At 32.3% G+C, this 21261-nt stretch overlaps 1 protein-coding gene across 2 annotated transcripts; it reads left to right on the top strand.

Annotated features, from left to right (window-relative positions):
- The first annotated feature begins 8342 nt into the window (after positions 1 to 8342).
- On the top strand, positions 8343 to 11620 carry LOC144567367 (NAC transcription factor 32-like). 2 transcript variants are annotated; one of them, XM_078317491.1, is made up of 4 exons: positions 8343 to 8471; positions 9427 to 9614; positions 9741 to 10018; positions 10386 to 11620. In XM_078317491.1, the coding sequence occupies exons 2-4, from the start codon at positions 9452 to 9454 to the stop codon at positions 10887 to 10889; spliced, it is 945 nt and encodes a 314-aa protein (XP_078173617.1). In that variant the 5' UTR covers positions 8343 to 8471; positions 9427 to 9451; the 3' UTR covers positions 10890 to 11620. The 2 variants fall into 2 exon arrangements, with proteins under 2 accessions (XP_078173617.1, XP_078173616.1); XM_078317490.1 differs by lacking the exon at positions 8343 to 8471 and having other exon boundaries at positions 9335 to 9614.
- Positions 11621 to 21261: the final 9641 nt, after the last annotated feature.

Here is a 21261-nt window from a genome sequence, read left to right as displayed (position 1 = left end):
GATTATCTTCTGGAGCTTTATCTAAAATTATCATTTCCTCGACTTGACCATTTTCATTCCTTGCTCCTTTTTCTTTTTTGAGAAATTTTATCTTTTTAATCTTTAGAACCGATTGCTTTTCCACGTTTCATGTGGATTTTTTTTTTAAATAGAATTACGTTAAAATAATTCAACCGAATAAGCCCTTCGCTAGGTGATTTTCGAAAACTAGCCTCCACCGATCCACAGGATCGGTGGAGCAAAAAAAAACCCTTCTACACCGGTCCTAGGGACCGGTGTAGCTCAATTTTCCTCTCAGCGCAATCAGCGTAATCAGCAGCCACAGAAGATCCGATTGAAGCCTACACCGATCCTACGGATCGGTGGAGCTTTGTTTTGTAAATGATGCGCGCAAGCTCGCCCCCTTTCTCCTTTTCCCCACCCGTGCGAGCCCTTCTTCTCCAAACGGTGAGTTCATCTTCTTCCTTTTTTTTTTTTTTTTTTAATTCTTTCAATATACTCAATCATTTTTCCATCCAATTGTTTCAAAATTTTCAGATCGTCGAAGAGAATTAGAAACTCTTCAGATCTACGATTTTGATAAGGTAAAAATTTCTCTTTTTTTAATTTATTTATTTTAGCCGAATTAAAATAAATAACTAATTTAATTTAGTTTGTTTAGTATTTTTAGATTGTTTTTGTGAAATGTAGTGTGAAATTAGTATTTGGTGTAATTTAGTGTTAATTTGGAGTATATTTAGTAATTTAGTGGTAATGTAGTATTAATTTAGAGTTTATTTGATTTTAATTTAGTGTAATTTAGTGCTAATGTAGTGTTAATTTATAGTTCATTTGATGTTAATTTAGTGTAATTTTAGTATTTATGTAGAATAAATTTGTGTAATTAAGTGTTCATGTAGTATAATGTAAATTTTTAGTAGTATGTATTATAATTTGTATAAAATTAGATAAATGTGTGATGACTCTCATGATGTTTAAAATTAGATAAAATTATAAATGTGTAAAATTAGTAATATTCATGAAGTTTAAAATTAGATAAAATTATAAATGTGTAAATTTAGTATATTCATGAAGTTTATTATTAAAATCAAAATTAGATGATATGTTGTTTACATAAATTTTGATTATTGTAGCCATATGCTTGAAAAAATGTTTGTTTATATAATTATGTGTGATGACTCTCATTAGTTGCAAAAATATTGTTTATCAAATTTTCTAACAGAGTCAATGGATAATGTGAATTATCCGGAGCTGTTGAAGTTAGCACCACAGAACCACAGAGCATGGAAAGTTCGTGATATGGTAATTTTGATTATATCTATTAATTATTTGTTGCAAATAAATATTATATGAAGTATTTGAAGGGTTTATAATGTTTTATTTCTTTTTGGTAGCCTTCTTTTTCATTGAACCAGATAAATTCACATCAGACTAGTGTTCCTTACAATAGTCGGATGGATGATGCTCTGAAGAGATTAGGGTTGTATCAAATTGCTCGCCTTAATGATTGCAAGATTGATCCGCATTTGATTAGTGCCCTGGTTGAGAGGTGGAGGCCGGAGACCAATACATTTCATCTACCTGTCGGTGAGATGACAGTGACGCTGGAAGATGTTGCATGTCTATGGGGCTTACCGATTAAAGGTAATTAACTAATTAAAGTTGTTTATCGGTTAATTTAAATCCCTATTTTTTTAAGGTGAATTGTTGATTGTATAATTCTTTTAATTTGCAGGTGATCCGATTACTGGCACCAGCGATACTGATTGGAACCCATACTTAGAGTATGATCTAGGGGCTGATCCGGCTCTTTTTTACGATAACCTCATTGAGACAATGCCATATAAATATAGGATTTATAATCCTAACACATCGCAAGAACGATTGTCCGTCTCTGCTTATGCGATTAGACTGAAATGGGTAAGTACCAAGAGATCCCGCCTCCTCCTCCTTTACCATGGGATGAGATCAGTTATTTAAGAGATGTGTGGTATCATGATGGCAACTCAACAAGGGATGGTTGTTGGAAGATTACTCATAGTGAGTTCATTGAGAAGCCTGCAATACTAATTAGAGAGCGGAGACCATATGACATGGGGAGGCATCATATGTACATGCATTGGTTCAACGCGCGTGGTATGAGATCAGTGTATCTATCAGATAACAATCCGGAAGCTCTACGACGTCAGCCTCCCCCGCGGACAGGAGATGTAGCAACAATGGAGTACGTTCCTCATGGTCATAGGCATTCTCGTGTGGTTCGTACATTATTTATTTTTTCAATCAAATTAGATTTTTCAATAATAATGTGCAATATGTCACAGTTCGAAATGTGTTATGCAGATTTCTCGAGAGATACAATTCACTATGCAAGCAATAGATATGGTGAAGACACCGGGACAAATGGCATATGGCAAGCTGATGCTCGAGAATGTCCGTGCCATTATGGAGGATATTGATCAGATTCACATCTTCCAAGGCATACTCGACAGTGCTGGGATCCCTACGGACTTGGACATGATCAATTTGAATGATGATATCCCTGATCAGCATTATGGCATTGGCAAATCATCGTGGAATGAGGAACATGGATGCTTAGGTCCTCGATTGAGAAATGGGATCGAGTTGTGCCAATCCTTCAATATTTCTCGGTCGTTCATTTCAGCCTCCGCTTCGTCCATATCTGCGTTCCATGCTTCATCCGAATCATCATCATCAAAAGAACTTCTATCAGATTCTGTGTCTTGATCTGATTGCTCACAAAGGTCGTCACCGGCCTGAACCGGATGTGTGTAGGTGGGTACAGGTACACTGCCCGAATTAGGATCAAAGCCGGTCTGAACCGACGGTGTGTTACTACCTCCGGGCAAACTATCTGGACACGGATCATAACTGGTTTGGTTTCTAGCCTGGTGCGCCTCAGCTACCAATTCTATTACCTTAAATCCAGCCACTTGAGCTGCAGTTTGTTTAATGACATCCCAAGTTTCCTCATTTTCTATCCGAAATAGTGAGAAATGGTACGATCCGGGCGGTGCTGTGTTCATACGTACCCTGATTGTCAATTTGACTCGACTTGGAAGCAATTCAAGTCCAACGTATATTTGCCGTCTTATAATGGCAAAACTGGTAGAATCAGATACAGTAAAGGTAAATGCAGCCCCTATGTCATAACCAACACCTGTTGAAGTGCTTTGAAGGTTACCACCATAATACACATTGATCAATAGCAGTGACATTTTGCTGAACAAAAATCAAACACTAAATTAATAAATATATGAGTAAAAAAAATACTAAATAAAAAAATACTACATAATATATGAGTACAAAAAAACAATAAATATAAACATATGAGTAAAAAATAAACTAAATATAAATATATGAGTAAAATAACTGAAAATATACACATATGAGTAAAAAAAACTAAAATATAAACATATGACTACAAAATAAACACTAAATCAAACTCTAAATATTTTTCAATTTTATAACACTAAATATAAGCATATGAGTAAAAAAAAACTCACAACAATAATCAGAAGACGATGCTGAGTACAATGGTGGTGGCGATCTGTTCAAATGACCACTTTTCTATTGAATTTGAAAAAAACGAAATAATGAAAAAAAAAAGAACAATGGCGTCTGGGAAGTGAAGAAGAAAGAAGAGAGAAGAAGAAAGGTGCTGTATAGAAATGTAAATCCTACACCGATGCACAGAAACGGTGCAGAAAGAGCTCCACCGGTCCTAGGGACCGGTGTAGAGTTTAATTTTGTGGCCTTCCGTGTGGTAGCTGTGGCATGTGCAAAAGCTGCTCCACCGGTCCCTAGGACCGGTGTAGAACTTATTTTTTTTGCTCCACCGATCCCTAGGATCGGTGGAGGCTAGTTTGCTAGCTTCAGCCCGCGCCAGGCTTGTTTGAACGAAACAATTATTACGAATCCTATTTAAAAAAAAAAATCTTTCATGTGTGTTATAATTAGTCTATCCAACAGGGACACCGACTTTAATTGGAGCATTAACAGATGTTACATGTGATTTGGTCACACTTTCTTTGAGTCTGTGAATGTGTATAGCAATTGATTCACTAATTTTTGCAAATGAATTATCTTTTGAACATTTAGTTCACATTCTTTAGTATGAGGATCAAAATAAGACAATGATAATTCATTCGAACTAATTTTTTTTTTCAGCTGATTTTTTTCTCCCCAAAAGGTTGGGAATTTCGATTCATCAAAATCACAATCACAATCGGCAAAAATAGCCGTGAATAAATTTCCTATCGATGGTTCAAGTTACTCTAAAATATATGGAGATTCAAATTCAATATAAATTTCTAACTTTCTTTGATGTCCCATTTTAGTGCGTTGTGGTGGAGCAATTAGAGCATATACCGCACATTTAATGTTTCTTATATGGGAGACATTAGCTATGTGAGCAAAAAACCAATTATAATGGGGAAGTTTTATTATAGCTAGTTGGCATGATGCGAATTAGTGTTGTTGCATGTAACATATCATATCTTCTTTTTTATTTATGAACATCTACAGGATGTTCAACATTAATTTCGACATTGTCTGGACGTATTTTTCTAATTAGATAATCATAAAATTATGCTCTTAATCAAATCAATTGAGCAAGTAATCTCACAAACATTATGTTGCGATTTGATAATAAACATACATGTGCCCATCTTATTGATGCATCAATTTAAATTATAAAATATTCAAATGGTTCACATGGTTCACATGGTGGATGTTCCACAAATATCATATTTTATACGTTCTAGAAATAAATTCAACACATAAAAATTCATCAGATTAAATAATATTCTGGTTCTTTGATGAGTGTTCACATGAAGTCTCTATTTTTTCGCATCATTATTGATCTGGAATGGCCCAACCGGTCATGCCAAACTATAAGTATATTCTTATCTGTAAACTGTTGGTTTACAATAACATATGCTTCAATTGTACTAATATATGGGGAGTACAAGTCGGAGGAAAACATATGCAATTTGTTTTCAATAAGCATATATTCAACATTATTTGTCTCAGCATAATTTCCATTTCAGCGGATATTCTTAAATCTTAATAAATTTCTTTGAGACTTACAATAATATAATATATCATCAATATAAATTTGTATTCCTCCATGTAACAACAAAATAGCTCTTCTGGAGCTTTCAATCAATATTATATAAAAATAACAACACAATAACAAAAATAATAATAACAATTGTAATTACATTTTCTTTATTCTTACCCTCATTAATTTTTAAGGAATAAATTTAGAAAAAAATTAAAATGACCTTGTCAGGTATAATGTGTGCATTTTAGTGTACATCATGTTTGAAAACCAATGACTTTAAATAGTTATTACTAAAATTATTATCAAATCTTTCGAAGAACAACAAAATTTAACAAAATTAATTTGTAATACTAGTATTCTAGTATCAATTTGAGTACATTTTTTATGCTTCATGGAAAGTATCTATGTGGCATACATAGCATGGTAATATGTGTTGTCTAATAACAATAATAACAATTGTGTTATTTCTGTGTGATGATACGGAGCTAGCATTTATAGGCTGTATAACAATACGTGTCTTTTGATGGCCTCATATAACTATTTTTTTTTCAAAAGTACCCACAGATTCATAAAACTAATAATTAAAGATAGATCAATATATCTTTTCAAATAAGCATATATAAGCAGTATCCTTTTAATAAAGAGAGAGAGTTAAAAAAATTGCATGAACTTTGAAAGCAATTTGACTCAGAGGAGATAAAAAGATCATCTGAAAGAAGATTAATTTTAATGATCCTTGATAATGATCAACATGATTTTATTTTTATTTTTATTTTGACGTACTACAGGTACGTTGACGTACGACAAGTACGTGACCAATGATAGCATAAATTCTCTTGTTTGCTATTTCATCACTTTTCTTTTTCTCATATTCTTTTTATTTTCTTCATTATTTTTCCACTTCTTGTGGAAATATGTGTTTTGGAATAATCACCATGATAATAATCTCAATTTTGTCCACATGACTAATTGTCCATCATATTGTTTTTCACTTCTGGTGAAATTATTATTTTGGTCAACCATAAAAAAATAAGAAATATACTCAAAATATTTCTAGAAATCTCCTTCAGGAAGATTAAATTATTAGATAAAATTTTGAACATCACATTAATTTTTACACTTTTTAAATTTTCTTCAGAAAAATTTCTTAAAATCTTCTTAAGATTTGTTGAAATCTTCTTCAGGAAGATTACATCAATAAAAAAAATTTCATATCATATCAACCTTATTGAAATCTTCACATATTAATTTTTATGAGCCACATAAATCTTCTTCAGCGAGATACTTGAAATATTTTTAGTTTTTTTTATTCTGAAATCTTCTTCCGAAAGAATAAATTATTGAAAAACAAAATTAATATGAACATGATATAAATTTTGCAGATCATATAAAATTTATTAAAATCTTCTTCAGGAAGACCTTAATATCTTTTGAAATCTTCTTCAAGAATATTAAATTATTGAAAATAAAATATTTCACAAAAAATATGAATCAGATATAAATTTCAAATTATAAAATTTATGATCAATGGATGGCTTCAGGCCATTTGATAAATTAAAACAATAGATAGATTCGGGCGATTTGATTATGTCCAGAATTCGTTATTAACAAATGACTTTTGATCATTTGATAAAATTAATATATGACTTCAGGTCATTTTATAAAGTTGAGAATTTATCTCAAAATTCAAAATCAATCAGTTCATTTATAATTTATCTCAAAATTTAACGGATTGGTCTTCTGGCCATTTCAAATTTATATTTAACACACGAGAAACATAAAATAATAGATTGGTCTTCAGGCCATTTGATAAAGACTTATAGCATGTCATAATGTCAACAAATATTCAATTTCACAAGTACATATGAATAAATCATATTATTTCAATTACCAATTAATAATTAGAAGTATCATTTAAATAAATGATATTAAAATGAAAAAAAAAATCAAAGTTACCTCAAATCTTCAACTAGTAGAGCTCTCGTGCTGATAACGTATTATAAAATAAAAATAAACAAGCATAAAGAAGAATAAACAAGATAGAGAGAAAAATGATGGCAATCTCTTTATTCATACATTTCTTATATGTGTACAATACAAGATTACAAAGTCTCTATTTATAGATTACAAATTGTAAATGAAAATCATACAAATAATAAATGAATTCCAATAGTAGTGGGCATCAATATGCATGGAGTAGTGGGGAAATAAATTGAGGGTTAATATGAGAATTACAAAATGAATGACATCCACACATTTAATATTTATTCATAACAATAATAAATATTTTATATATAATTTTGACACTATAAATGTTACTGGCTTGAGATTCTAAAATCTTGAATATTTTGGAACATTTTTTTTGTAAAGAAAAAAATCTTTGCTCTTTCAGTATTTTTTTTTATCCATGCCAGTTTCTATCTTAAGTCAACCATAAATTTAAATATAAACTTTCAAAAATTAAATTATGATATAAATTTTATGTAGATTCAATTTGTGTAAAATTAATACTTTATGGATTTTTTTTTTCAAAATGGTGTGTTCTTTTTTTTGGATAAATAAGTTGAAACTCTGAATAATTATTAACACCCTCCTTACCGTTTTTTGTCAACAAAATTAGGCTCGCAAAAGAAATTGAATTTCTGAGAAATATGTTAGAGATAATTCTTTTATCTTGAAAAAGGCAGCCAGCTAACTCTTGACTTTGTTTAATATATTCCCATATATCTCATCATATAATCAACTTGGACGAATTTCAAAAAAGATTTCCTTGTGGATTAGATTTATATTATAATAATAATTAAGACATAACATTGATGGTAACAATTATATTTAATTAAAACATGACGCCAAAATCATTGTCAACGATCTCCTCTCAACAATTAAATACATTATTAACAAGAGAATCCAATATTTTAAAACAGAGTTGAAAAAAATACTTCGTCGCTCGCCGCGTCTCTGAAGAGCCTCCCACGTCACAATGGTCCCACCAAGTGGGCCCCAATCCAGACCATTTCATGCCCGGTGAATCGCCCTCAGTCGACCCCACCTCTTTAGAATCCCTCCAAAGTAGCTGACGCAGGTCCTGACATAATGAGTGTCGTGGATGCGGTGCCACCTGTCCTTTAAACTCTTTCGATTCTCGCCACGTAACTATACACTCTGGTCAACTTGATGTGAAACTGTTTCACGGCCTATAAAAAAACACCGCCTGCTGCTGCTCCATCATTCCTTTGTTTTGCTTTCGAGTCCCCCCCCCCCCCAACAAACAGCGCTTGAGCTCCCTATCGGTTTCTCTCGCATTATTTTCCAAGTGGCTGCCCCTCGATTTCGATTCTATAAAAGGAGACAAGGAACTGATCGTAGATATTTTTTCTGTCAGGTACTTATAAATTCGATTATCTTCATCTCCTTTTCAGAGTAGAGATTTGTGGTTCTAATGTGATCGTCTTAAATTTTGAATTTTCTGTAAGGGAGATTTGTGGATTGAATTTCATGTTTTCTTGTTTGATTTTTGAGGAATTTAGCCAGGTTTTGTCTGATTTGGTGCATATAATTGAAATAAAAGTGGGGTGAAACCAATAAGACTGGTACAAAACCACTGGTACCGGTTCTATCTTCAGTTCTTATAAACTCTGATACTTATACAAAACAGACCCTGAAATATTATCTAATCAACATACAACATCAGCACTGCCACAATATAGAGCAAAACTACTCCAAAATGCATAGCTAAAACAAACATAATAAGGAACTGTTATCTAGATTTCCCTTTGGTTTTTATTTACCAAATTTTAGTTTATATTAAATTCATTTTGTCCGACAGCCTCAATTTTATCCAAATTCTTTCCTAGAAGCTGTGCTAAGCAAAATTAATGCCTTCTAGTGGAATGTAATATAGATTCTGGTGCACTTACAAATTATGTAATTGATATTCTTTCCTTGCTTCATAATTTTTATTTGTCCGAATTAATTATCTGATTGACTATGTGAAATAAGATAAAGACAAATTCAAGACTATCATAGTTTCAGGATCTACTTCATTATATAATGCTTCATAGTTCATACTCTTTTGAAGTTTTTATCTTCTTAAGTATTAAAAATGGTGTTTAATTAATTTTTAAACTGATTGTGCTACATGTGTTGAATTATTAATTTAAATAAAAAATATTATATATAATAGGCATATCGTATTTGAGATTTTTGAAATTTGAAAACTACCATCACCGTATCCATTCCATACAATACCCGTATACCGATATGGCCATATCCATGCAAGATAGCTTGAAAGCGATCAATTTTGCTGATTGCCCCAATCTTATTTCTTTCTTTTTTAGTAGGAATTTTGACCAAGCTGAGAAAATGAACGGCGGAGATTTGAACTTGCCTCCTGGCTTCCGCTTCCATCCGACTGACGAAGAGCTCGTGATGCACTACCTGTGCCGCCGCTGTGCTGGCCAGCCTATTGATGTACCGATCATCACTGAAATCGATCTTTATAAATACAACCCCTGGGAACTCCCTGGTTAGTGCTTACAGGTTACAATATGCAATTTCAGCGGATGTCAGTCTCTTTTAATTGAATCGTTCGATCAAGATCCAATGGTGCATGTTTCACTCATCTTTGATTTTTACTGATATACTTTTCCAGAGATGGCAATGTACGGGGAGAAGGAATGGTATTTCTTCTCACCACGGGACAGGAAGTATCCGAACGGGTGTAGGCCGAACCGGGCTGCCGGTTCGGGTTACTGGAAGGCGACTGGGGCTGATAAACCGGTCGGTTCACCAAAACCGGTTGCCATAAAGAAGGCGCTTGTGTTCTACGCCGGAAAACCGCCCAAGGGAGTGAAAACCAACTGGATTATGCATGAGTACCGGCTTGCTGACGTGGATCGATCGGCTCGCAAGAAGAACAACAGCCTTCGGGTTCGTAATTTTTCATAATTCCAAGAAAAATCTGATATATTTAAAATAAACCGAATCACGATTCTCGCTGGTGCGAGGTAATGTATGTACTGGTTATACATGGTTCAATCTGTTAATGGGGCCCGTTGGCGACAGCAAGGTCAATTTTGTCTTTATTATTCCTACGTCTGAAAAGAACAAGAATTTTTAATAAATACAATCTGCTCTCCGGACCCCACACTTTGTACTTATCGCCTCACATAAGTCAAAGATAGCGAAGCCACATCTTTTAGCTTAATACAAACAAAAACTTTTGTGTTGTCGCTATATACTTTAATCAGATCCGTCGATTAAATATCTAATGTCTTGATATAATTTCGCTTTACAGCTTGATGATTGGGTTCTCTGTCGTATATACAACAAGAAAGGCGTGATTGAGAAGCAACCCGCTGCTGAGGAGGAGCGCAAACCGGTCGGATCGAAGCGTCCGAGAGAGGATTTCAGCCCGAACCAGAATGTGAATCCTAACCTGATGCAAATCGCACTCAAGAAAGAGGAGGTTGAATCCGAGCTGGGAGAGATCTGGCACGTGACGCACGCGCCTCACACAGACAACATGCTCTATTTCGACACATCTGAGTCTGTGCCGCTGAACCCCTATACAAATGGAGACTCCAGTTGCTCGGAGCACGTGCTCTCCCCAGAATTCACGTGCGAGAAGGAAGTCGAGAGTCAGTCGAGCAATTACTGGGGAGACTGGGAGAATGCCCTAGGAATGGGATTTAATAACGAATTTGCCATTAACGGGTTTGGACCAGTTTCTCCTACTGGGTTTTGCCGGGACCCTGTTTTCCAGCCAGACATGTTCACTTACCTTCAGAAGCCCTTCTGATTTCGGAATCAGGGGGCTTTAACGCTTTTAGTAATTTGTGTTAACATAATTTAGTAACATGGTGATTGCTAACAAAAGTCCAAAACCGTTCTTAGCCGTTTGATTTGGCTGAGATGATTGAGGAATTGGGGATAGTTTATTTCGTCACTAACCAGCGGGCCCATGTGTTTCAAAGAGGTGATAAGAGGGATTAATTGATGTTCGACTCCTCTCCATTTTTTCTACTGAATTGGAGAAGATTTTCCACTTCAATACCGGTGCAACAAAAGAAGCATTTAGGAGGGAATTCAAAAATAACAGCGTGTGCCAAATAATTAGCGCATGGATTCCGGGAAGTTCGAATTTGATGTCGGAACGGTGCAGGGACATCTCCAGTTCTTTACAGTTGGAGAGGAGGTGAACATTTATCATCACAATTGTGTGGAGAGAAATTTGATGGTCCTGAATCAAAAGAAAATTTTTTGATGGTCGATTAAGAGCAAACGATGGGTCGTTATCACGTGCTGAGGTGTATTCTGAATTTCTGATCATAGAGGTTTCTTTTGTATGTATGTATTTTAATCTTTTTTGTTTCCTTTCTAGTGCTTCAATTTTTAGGAGTCATTTTCTCGGGTTGGATGGATGACTCAAGAATCAATTTTGTTGTGCTTCTCTTTTGCCTTTTTAATGGATATATGCCTCTTTATTAGAAATCTTTCGCTTTCTCCGAACTGAAGAAGCGACAATGTGCATTGTACTTGTCTTTGATGCTCTCATCCATAAGTGGGGCCACGCATTTGTTAGCGACTTTTTTGGTAGAAAATTAGCAACTGCATGCAGTTAATGAACTTTTAGTTTTAGATTATATGCAACTTGAGAAGGAAGAGATATTAACATGATGAAACTAAAATTTCTTCACTGTACAACTTTGTCATATGATAGTTATGTTGATACCTTTCCTCTGTACGTATTTTGAGCTCATCTAAACAGCCAACTAAGATTTTGCAACATGCATATTTTACTGAATTTAAAGCGTAGGAGACGACTTGAAGTTTTGCCAAATTAAATCAGATTAGGCAAAAAATATGGATGGCGAATTGGCGATATGTGACGATTAGTCGATTAGTACCTTAATTTCACCAAAATGTATAAAAGAGAGGATAAAGCAAGCAAGGAATTCTAGATAAATTTTCTATAAAAAACCCCAGATAAGGATGTACTATTAAACCTGAAAAAAATTTGTAAACCATGGAACGATTATGACACTCATTTGCCTTCTTATCCTGAAACTACATAAGAATGTTCTTTCTACTGGATAATTCACACAGCAAATAATTATAAATGAGAAATAATAAAATATGTTTAAACAAATATTGCTAAAAGTTGAATATATATTAGATACTTTGTTAAGAACGGGTTTAAATTATCATCACTTTTCTGGTTTCCATTTCTCTTTTGCAATTTTTCTGGGTAAAAAAAAAAAAGATCTTAAACTGAGAAGCAAACTGAGGTCATTTGAATAAAGCTGGAGGCCATTTTAGGTAAATTTGTTTGTCTTGAAACTTTGATTCTCATCTAAGCATCAATGTAAACTAATTAACATAATTTTGGGCTTAATTGATCTCATATTGGTGGCATTAATTTTGGGCTCAATTACTCAATAGTCAGTACTAGCCCATACTGTTACCTTGCAGCCATTATTGGAGTACATTTGCATATATGCACCACAGTTCCATAGTTCACGATTCCACAGTTGTCAAAACATCAAAATGCCAATAGTCCATGTGTCTCTCTCTCTCTCTCTCTCTCTCTCTCTCTCTCTCTCTCTCTCTCTCTCTCTCTCTCTCTTACTGATTCCATGATTTATAGAGAAATTGTTTGAAGAAATGAGTAGTGGACATCAAGACTTATGCTATTGGAAGTATGATATAGAACAACCATATTACTGCAAAAGATGTCAACAAATGTGTTTAGTGAAGGTTGCCGCTGCTTGACAAAACAAGTACCGTGAATTCTATGCATGCGCTGTGGTGGTATATTTCATGCTTGGTGTGATTTAGTTAGGTTCAAACCAGGACACCTCAAATATCAACTATATTGAGGCGAAGACCACATGCTAAAAATGAAGAATGCAAGAGTTTAAGTCCAGGAGAAGGTGCTTGTAAATCTTGTGGAATAAACATAATGTAATTGTGAAACACTCGTACAAGGTATTATTGATTTTGGGGTTTAGGTGTGATCTGGATCCATGATTCCAGGTTTACGATCGAGCTTTATAGGTTGTGGATTTTAGTGCTTAACTTCATGTACAAATTAATTAGCTCGTTTGTAATTATTTTAACATGATTATAATATTTGATTATGCTTGCTGTAATTGTATGCTAAGCTTATTATTAAGCATATAACATTAAAAAAAATTCCATCGACAATTAAACATGATCAGTAAATGTATATACATAATTGAGTAAGGCTACGGTGCTATGGGTTGTATAGAGGGCTACGGTGCTACGGTTCAATATTCGAGTTTTCAAAATCCTAACGGTTGATCCGAACCGTCCATCTTGTTCTCCATATTAATATGTGTTTGGAGATCAAATTTTACATTTTTTGGAAATTTTTTACTATTTTTAGATAGGTAGAAAATCCCGAAATTTTTATAAATATCCAAATCAAATAACAAATTACGGAATCTACCATATTTTGCAATGGAATTCGAAAACTAGCCTATCCGGTTAACCATTAATTGGAATAGACCATTCTTTCTGGTTCTCCAATTTCCGGAAATTGAGAATAGGACCGGTTAATGGTTAACCGGAAATAAGGTGTTTGGTTAATGGTGTACCGGAAGTAGGATAGATGTCAGGTTAATGGTCAATCGAATTTGTGGATTTTGTTTTTTTTTGTTTGTTTTTTTTTTAAATAGAAATTTCTAATTTTTTTATTTTTTGTATTAAAATATTATAAATATTGAATATATTTCTTTGAAAATAGATGGAATGCAATGTAATTTGATTTATTAGAAAGACTGCAACAAATAACCCGGATCAATATTTTTCAGACCGGATTTTTCGCAGCTATAAGAAAAATTAATATATTTTTTTATGTGCTATTCGAAAAAAATAAAAATAATTAGATTCTGAGTTATTGATCCCGGTTCAAAAGCCACTTCTAGGTAATCCAGAAAATATTGTGACCTTTCTAGTACATTTAATTTATAAAAAGTTGTATCTATTTTGAGAATTCTTTTTGAAAAATAATCATTAAATAAATTAAAGTTTTTGATTTTTTTTTCAAAAATAGATACAACTTTTTATAAATTAAATGCACTAGAAAGATCACAATATTTTCTGGATTACCTAGAAGTGACTTTTGAACCGGGATCAATAACTCAAAATCTAATTATTTTTATTTTTTTTCCAATAGCACATAAAGAAATATATTAATTTTTCTTACAACCACGAAAAATCCGGTCTGAAAAATATTGATCCGGGTTATTTGTTGCAGTCTTTCTAATAAATCAAATTACATTGCATTCCATCTATTTTCAAAGAAATATATTCAATATTTCTAATATTTTAATATAAAAAAAAATAAAAAAAATCTGTTTTCCTATCTATGTTATTGTATATACTTATTGAGATATATATATGATTGTCTTTGGTAATTTTTTATTGCTAGTATAGGTTAGAAGAAACAACTCAGAATGCAACAAGTATAGAAATATTTTTTTTTTGCTACTCTGTTAAATCAAAACAGTATGTTATATGCTTGTAAATAACAAACAACAAGCATACAACAATGCTTGTAAACAATAAACTTAACATACAATTACAACGAGCAATCAAGCATAGTCAAAGCCTGTAAACAACAAGCATACAATAAACAAAACAATCAAATTAAGCTTGTAGGCAACAAATAACAAGCATCAATTTTAATTTTCAACTTAATTCCAGATGAATTGAAAAGATCTCAAATTCTTTTAAAATGAAATTTACATTTGAAACATTACAAAAGATTTAACACTTATGGAGTACAATAAATTACAGAAAAGGAGATTCATCAATTGGTACACCACTCACAACTTTGGCTGCTCTACCTGCCTTACTATTCACACTTTCACTAAGAGTAGCACTAATATATTCTGATGAAGGCTGAGACATTCTGCCAAATAGAATAAAGCATGAGAATAAGAAAATTACAGCACTAGTACCTTCCACCACATATGCTATACAGTTTTAAAAACTGAAACATAATATATATATACTTTATGCTTTGTAATTTATCATTTGGGATATTCAGATGAAACATTTAGACTGAATATTCACACAGGATATTCAAACGTAATATTTTGACAAAATATTCACACATAATATTTAGACAATCGAAGATCAAATATAATAATACCTTCCTCAACTCCGAGTGCATGATAAACATTAACAATCTCCACCAATCTCAGTTAAATACTGACATTTGTATTAATAAAAAAAAAATAAAGTTTTTACAACCTACTGATCATACACTTAATATACAAATTACGTATTAGAGATTACCACTTACATCATTCAGAGAAAATAGAAAAATTAAGGCATAGTAAAATAGATTACAAATTATATATATGATGAGTCCAACTCTTCATTAATCATTAAAAAAATAACTCTGTGTAGAGGAAATGCTCTTCAGTGTGTCGTCTAAGACTTCTTGCATCCTATCAATGTTATGGAGATACCAAAGACTCCAATCTTTTTTGAAGAGTAAAATACTAAAAATGTCCATATCCCAAAAATAAATCCAAGCATCACAAATCTGAACAACCACACAATCTCTTTGTTATCATTATCCTCATTCTCATGTATTATGCTTCCTTTTTTATTAGTTGAGTCATAGGTTTTGCATGCCTCTAATGGAAATCCACATAGTCTCTCATTACCAGCATAAATTGACCCCCCATGGGAATCTCTCTCGAAATATTGTTATTTGATAGATTCAGGAAACTGAGAGATGTTATGCTAGCTATGCTTGGTGAAATTGGACCTGATAGTTCATTATTTTACAAATCTAGGGACTCCAATTTCTGCAAATCTCCAATCCTTTTAGGAATAGTATGGGTAAAATGATTGTTTGATAAGTTGGGGAATAGTAACCCAAATAGTCCCATTAACTCGAGGGAAATTTGACCAGTTAAAGAATTGCTTGAAAGGTCGATACCATTAACAAGCACAAGGTTCTGCCGAAAGAATAGTTCACTCCCTTTCCATGTAATCCATATGTGTATAGTTCGTACTAAAATATTTATTAAATATAATTGAGATGATCTCCATATATGCAAATTCTGAACTATCTAGATTACTCCATGTTTGTTGCATAGTCATGGAAGTAAGATTGTCTATGCTTTGAGGTATACTTCCAGATAAGTTGTTGCTAGAAAGATTCATTAATTGAAGCTTACCAAGGTTTTTTAAAGCCAGGATAGTTCCACTAAACATGTTTGATCTTAGGCTAAGAATTTTAAGTGAATGAAGGTTATATCCTAACTATTTTGGGATTTCACTATATAAATGGTTATTTCTGAGATTTAGAACAACCAAACCATCACAATATTTCAGTGCAGAAGGAAACCCTCCAACCAAAGAATTGTCCTCCAAGTGAATAGATAAAAGGGGTGGCATATGTCCTCTGAAAATTGGAATCTCACCAGAGAAATTATTGCTTCCCAAAATCATCGGTTGGAGGTTCTTTATTTCTCACCAACATTGCGGGAGTTCACTAGATAATTGATTTCTGGTAAATTGATTAATTAGGATTAAATAGTTGGATCTGACATCTGGCATCTTGCAAATGGTAATGAGAGGTTGACACATTCAAATTTTCTTTTAGAAATGTAAAGTTATATTTTAATAGAAAAGGTTGATTGTGTCTTTTTCTAAAAAAAAAGTATTGAATCAAATTTTCATTACACCAGGTGTACTGAAAATTTAATTCAGTACACCTCTATCGCAGTATCTTATTAAAAGTTATGTCCGTTTAAATCTCCAATTTTTATTTGTATTTTTTGTTGGATTTCTTCGGACTAAAGATTATAAATAAATTAACAAATTAATTTATTTACATTTTTTGTTAATTATATATATTAAACCAAAAAAAAAAATTACACTAGACCAGACCAAATTTTTGGTACACTCTAAGGTGTACCGAGAATTACTTTTGGTACTTATTATTTTTTAAGAAAAAAATAATCAACTCCTTTGATTAATTTTTTTTTTAATTTACTAAAAAAATAGTTCTCAGTGGACTGATGTGAACCGATAACGACCAACACAAATCTATGAAAAAGTTTTGGCATGTTTATTAATTAGGATTTGGCTTGTTTTTAAATTATGATTAAATAATTGGCTCTGGCATCTGTCGTATGGCAAATGGCAATGAGAATATGAGAGATTGAAACGTTGGGTAAGAAATATGTGATGGGTCTAGAATCTAGATGCTATTGACTAAGCTTTGTTTTGTTATAGTTATATCACGGAAATTTTTGTAAGAATTGGTCAAATTCAGCATGTCAAGTCTTTAACTCAAAAATTGTTCTACTTAAAGATTGAGAGTTAGATTTCTTCTCAATTCGCAGCTTCTGTAAAAAAAAAAAAAAAAAAATTTAAAAAGCAGGTCGATTCCGACAATGTATGATCAGATGCATCCACATCCGTACACACCAACCTATACTGTGACCCTTATAATGGCATTGGAGGAAAGTCGGTATGGACCATTTCTTATTTTTAGAATTAGAATTTAAAAATTCAAATTATCGAAAATAAGATTAATTATTTTTTCTCATAAAATGAGATCAAATCAGAAGTTTGTTTTATTTGCGTATTTTTTTAGACTGATTCAATTGTTCGATCTCAATAGTTTTCGTAAGTACCTGTCATCGTTTAGAAAATTGAAAATTTCTTAGGAGGCTAGAAAATTATTGATTTGGTTTATAGATTTAAAATAAAAATAAAAAAATTCTTAAGAATATTAAACTAGTTTGATGACTTCATTCCAACTTTAAAAACAAAATTTAGGGAATGAACTATGTTATTTATTTTATTTTAAGATTGGCGGTGAAATTTATCACCAACAATATAGTGATAAAAAAGTATATTTACATATTTAACAGAACTCCACACTCATCTGCTAAATGCTACTTCTATCTAGCATATTTCATTAGAAACGCTGCTGCACCTCCGACTAGCATAATTATCACCAACAATATAGTCAAGATGCAGAACTTGCAATTTTTGTCCATTAGAAACGCTGCTGCACCTCCTATTCAAATGTGTTTATGCAAAAAAACGTTTGGAGGCACATGACGGCAATATGGGGCTATGATATTATGAAGCAGGACAGGTCGGTAACACAAATCTGGGAAGTTTCAGAGATACTGGCAAAGCAGAAATACCAGATGCATCCCAATAGCTGGGCTACAAAATTTATTTGTGCATGCTGGCACATATGGAAGAACAGAAATAACATAATCTTTAGAGATGAGCACTTACCGGCAAGGACAGTGGCATGCAGGACAATAGAGGAAAGTGCGCTGTGGGAGGAATATGGATAGCAAACATAGAATTTAAAAGGATTAGGAGCCTTCATTTGTAATGTGTCAAATTATTTAATTTCTTGTTGTTTATTTTCTTTGCTCGGTCTGTTTTGAGCTGGAAGTCGTGATGTACTGTAAACTATTTAGTTGTATTACGTTTTTTTCCTTGACTGCATCAGTCAAGAATTCAAAAAAATATAGCATATTTCATAAATTGCTGGTATGAACTATGTTATTGGTATGTGATAACTTTCTAGCTCTTATCCTCGTACAAACGATCAAATTGCTAGTAACAGTTTGAGAAGCGCAATGTGGATTTGCTCTTGTTAAACCTTTTTTTTTTTTTTTTTTTGCGGATTCTATACATATATTACATTAACAAAAAATACATTATTGGCTAATTTTTTTTTGACAAGTTGTAAAGGGCAATTAAAATTGAGCGATCAATTGTATAAGTATAAAAAGGACAAAGCTCAATTATATCCCAAATTCCAGTTTCCAAATGTTGAGTTCTTAACCTTGCACGAATTTCAAAGCAGAACTCCTATAATTTAAATAGGTACCAAAATTATTTTGGTTCGGTTGAGACTTGAGAGTTACCGCAGGAAAGACCCACCTGTTCTGCTTGAGTAAGACACATTTTTAATATATTTTTTCGTATATGATTCTTTTGTATGATTTAGCATATTGTATAAAATTTTCGAATTATAATTTATAATGCCGACTTGTGATATCTGTGATTTCCCTCTTTCATTAAAGAGAGGGAACATCACGCTCACAGTGACCATTATTTTATTTTGACACAGAAGACAGTGAAAAAAAAATTATAAGCTCGTTTTTCTCATCAATCGATAAAATTATTTTAACGTTGTTTTTTATGGTACTGAGTGCTTCAAGAATTATTGAGGTGGTATCACAGATTTCTCCACTTTCGTTAAACAGAGGGAATATCTGAGTGCTTCAACAATTATGGAGGTGGTATTACAGATTTCTCCACTTTCGTTAAACAGAGGGAATATCTGAGTGCTTCAACAATTATTGAGGTGGTATCACAAATTTCTCCACTTTCGTTAAACAGAGGGAATATCTGAGTGCTTCAACAATTATTGAGGTGGTATCACAGATTTCTCCACTTTCGTTAAACAGAGGGAATATCTCACAATGACCATTATTTTGTTTTCACGCAGAAAATGTTTAGTAAAAAAATTATCTCTCTTCCTTTCATTAACCAGGGGAAATATTTGACAATGATCATTATTTTGTTTTGACACGGAAAACAATTGGCAAAGAGAATAAAAAAATATATATATATATTGGAAAAATATTCTTTAGAAGACTATACCAAACCATCAGCTGTCACAAATCGTCTAATCACCATTTCTTGAAAAAAAACTAAAAATCTTTCTACCCATAGGATAATCTGACTATCTTGGATTTTAAATTTTGATTAAATTATATCTTGTATATAAATGCGTACGTCTAATAATTTTGGCAGAATTTATACGTTCAAATAATTAAAATCATTTTCTCAAATACATAATATAAGAAAATAAGAACGGATGTATGAATGTCTGAAGTCATATTCATCCGTCCACTTTTTATGTATTTTTTTTTTTTTAAGTTTTCAACAATTAGAAGTTCCATATAATTTTTTTAATGTATATTCTTCATAAACCTCAAAATTATGAGTAGAACTAGAGTGTTCCTAAGTTCATCAAGTCTTTTTGTGAACTCAATTATAAAATCTATCGGATTGGCTTCAAATAATGAATCCAAACCGTTAAGATCCTTCTATCTTACGAGTGATGTGTCTACATGTAAAAAATTAAAATTTTGAATTAATTTTGTATAGAGTCAAGTAGTCAAAATTAGAAAGTGTATAAGTTAATTTTAATGCATTCATTTTTTAGATGTCTTTTGACCATTTGACTTTATACACAATTAATTCAAAATTTTAAAATTTTCACATATAGACGCATCACTCGTAAGGTAAAAAGATTTCAACGGTTTGAATTCGTCGTTTGAAGCCAATTCAATAGGTTTTAGAGTTGAGTTCACAAAGAGCTTGGTGAACTTAAGAACACCCTAGTTCTTTCAAAAACTCACAAATATACACCAATTTTATTGTATTTTCTATTAAAACTCATTTTAACTTTCTAAAGTTTCCATTTTACCTTAATAAAAAAAAGTAGAGTGAGTCTATGGTACTATGCATATCACGGGTTGTTACCGTGCTACGGCTCTATATTCGAGTTTTCAAATTCTAACGGTCGATCCAAACCGTTCATCTTACTCTCCATATTAATATGTATTTGGGGACCAAATTTTACATTTTTTGAAATTTTTTTACTATTTTTTTAGATATTTAGAAAATCACTTGATCTGAAAATTCTGGACCATCCAAAAACAGTGATTTTCAATAAATCTAAACAAATAGTAAAAAAATTTAAAAAAATGTAAAATTTGGTCTCCAAAAACATATTAATATGGAGAACAAGATGAACGGTTCGGATCGACCGTTATGATTTGAAAACTCGAATATAGAGCCGTAGCACGGTAACAAATCGTAATATGCATAGTACCATAGACTCACTCAAAAAAGTATATAGTATGTATAAAAAAAGTTCAGTCATCTAATTAGTTTGTTTTCAAAGACAAATAGTTTATTTCTCTACTTGAGACATAAACAATGACATTTAGATATACAAACACACTTGTGTGTGCGGCACAAGTCATAAAATGAACAATTTATTCTCATAAATCGGCCAATTAGAAGATGAAACTATTTATTTATTTTTTTTAATAAAGACAAAACAA

This window comes from Carex rostrata, chromosome 16 (genome assembly GCF_964058835.1).
Source record: "Carex rostrata chromosome 16, lpCarRost1.2, whole genome shotgun sequence".
Taxonomy (NCBI): Eukaryota; Viridiplantae; Streptophyta; class Magnoliopsida; order Poales; family Cyperaceae; genus Carex; species Carex rostrata.
The sequence above is the reverse complement of the archived record's forward strand: the minus strand, read 5'-3'. Positions and strand labels throughout refer to the sequence as shown.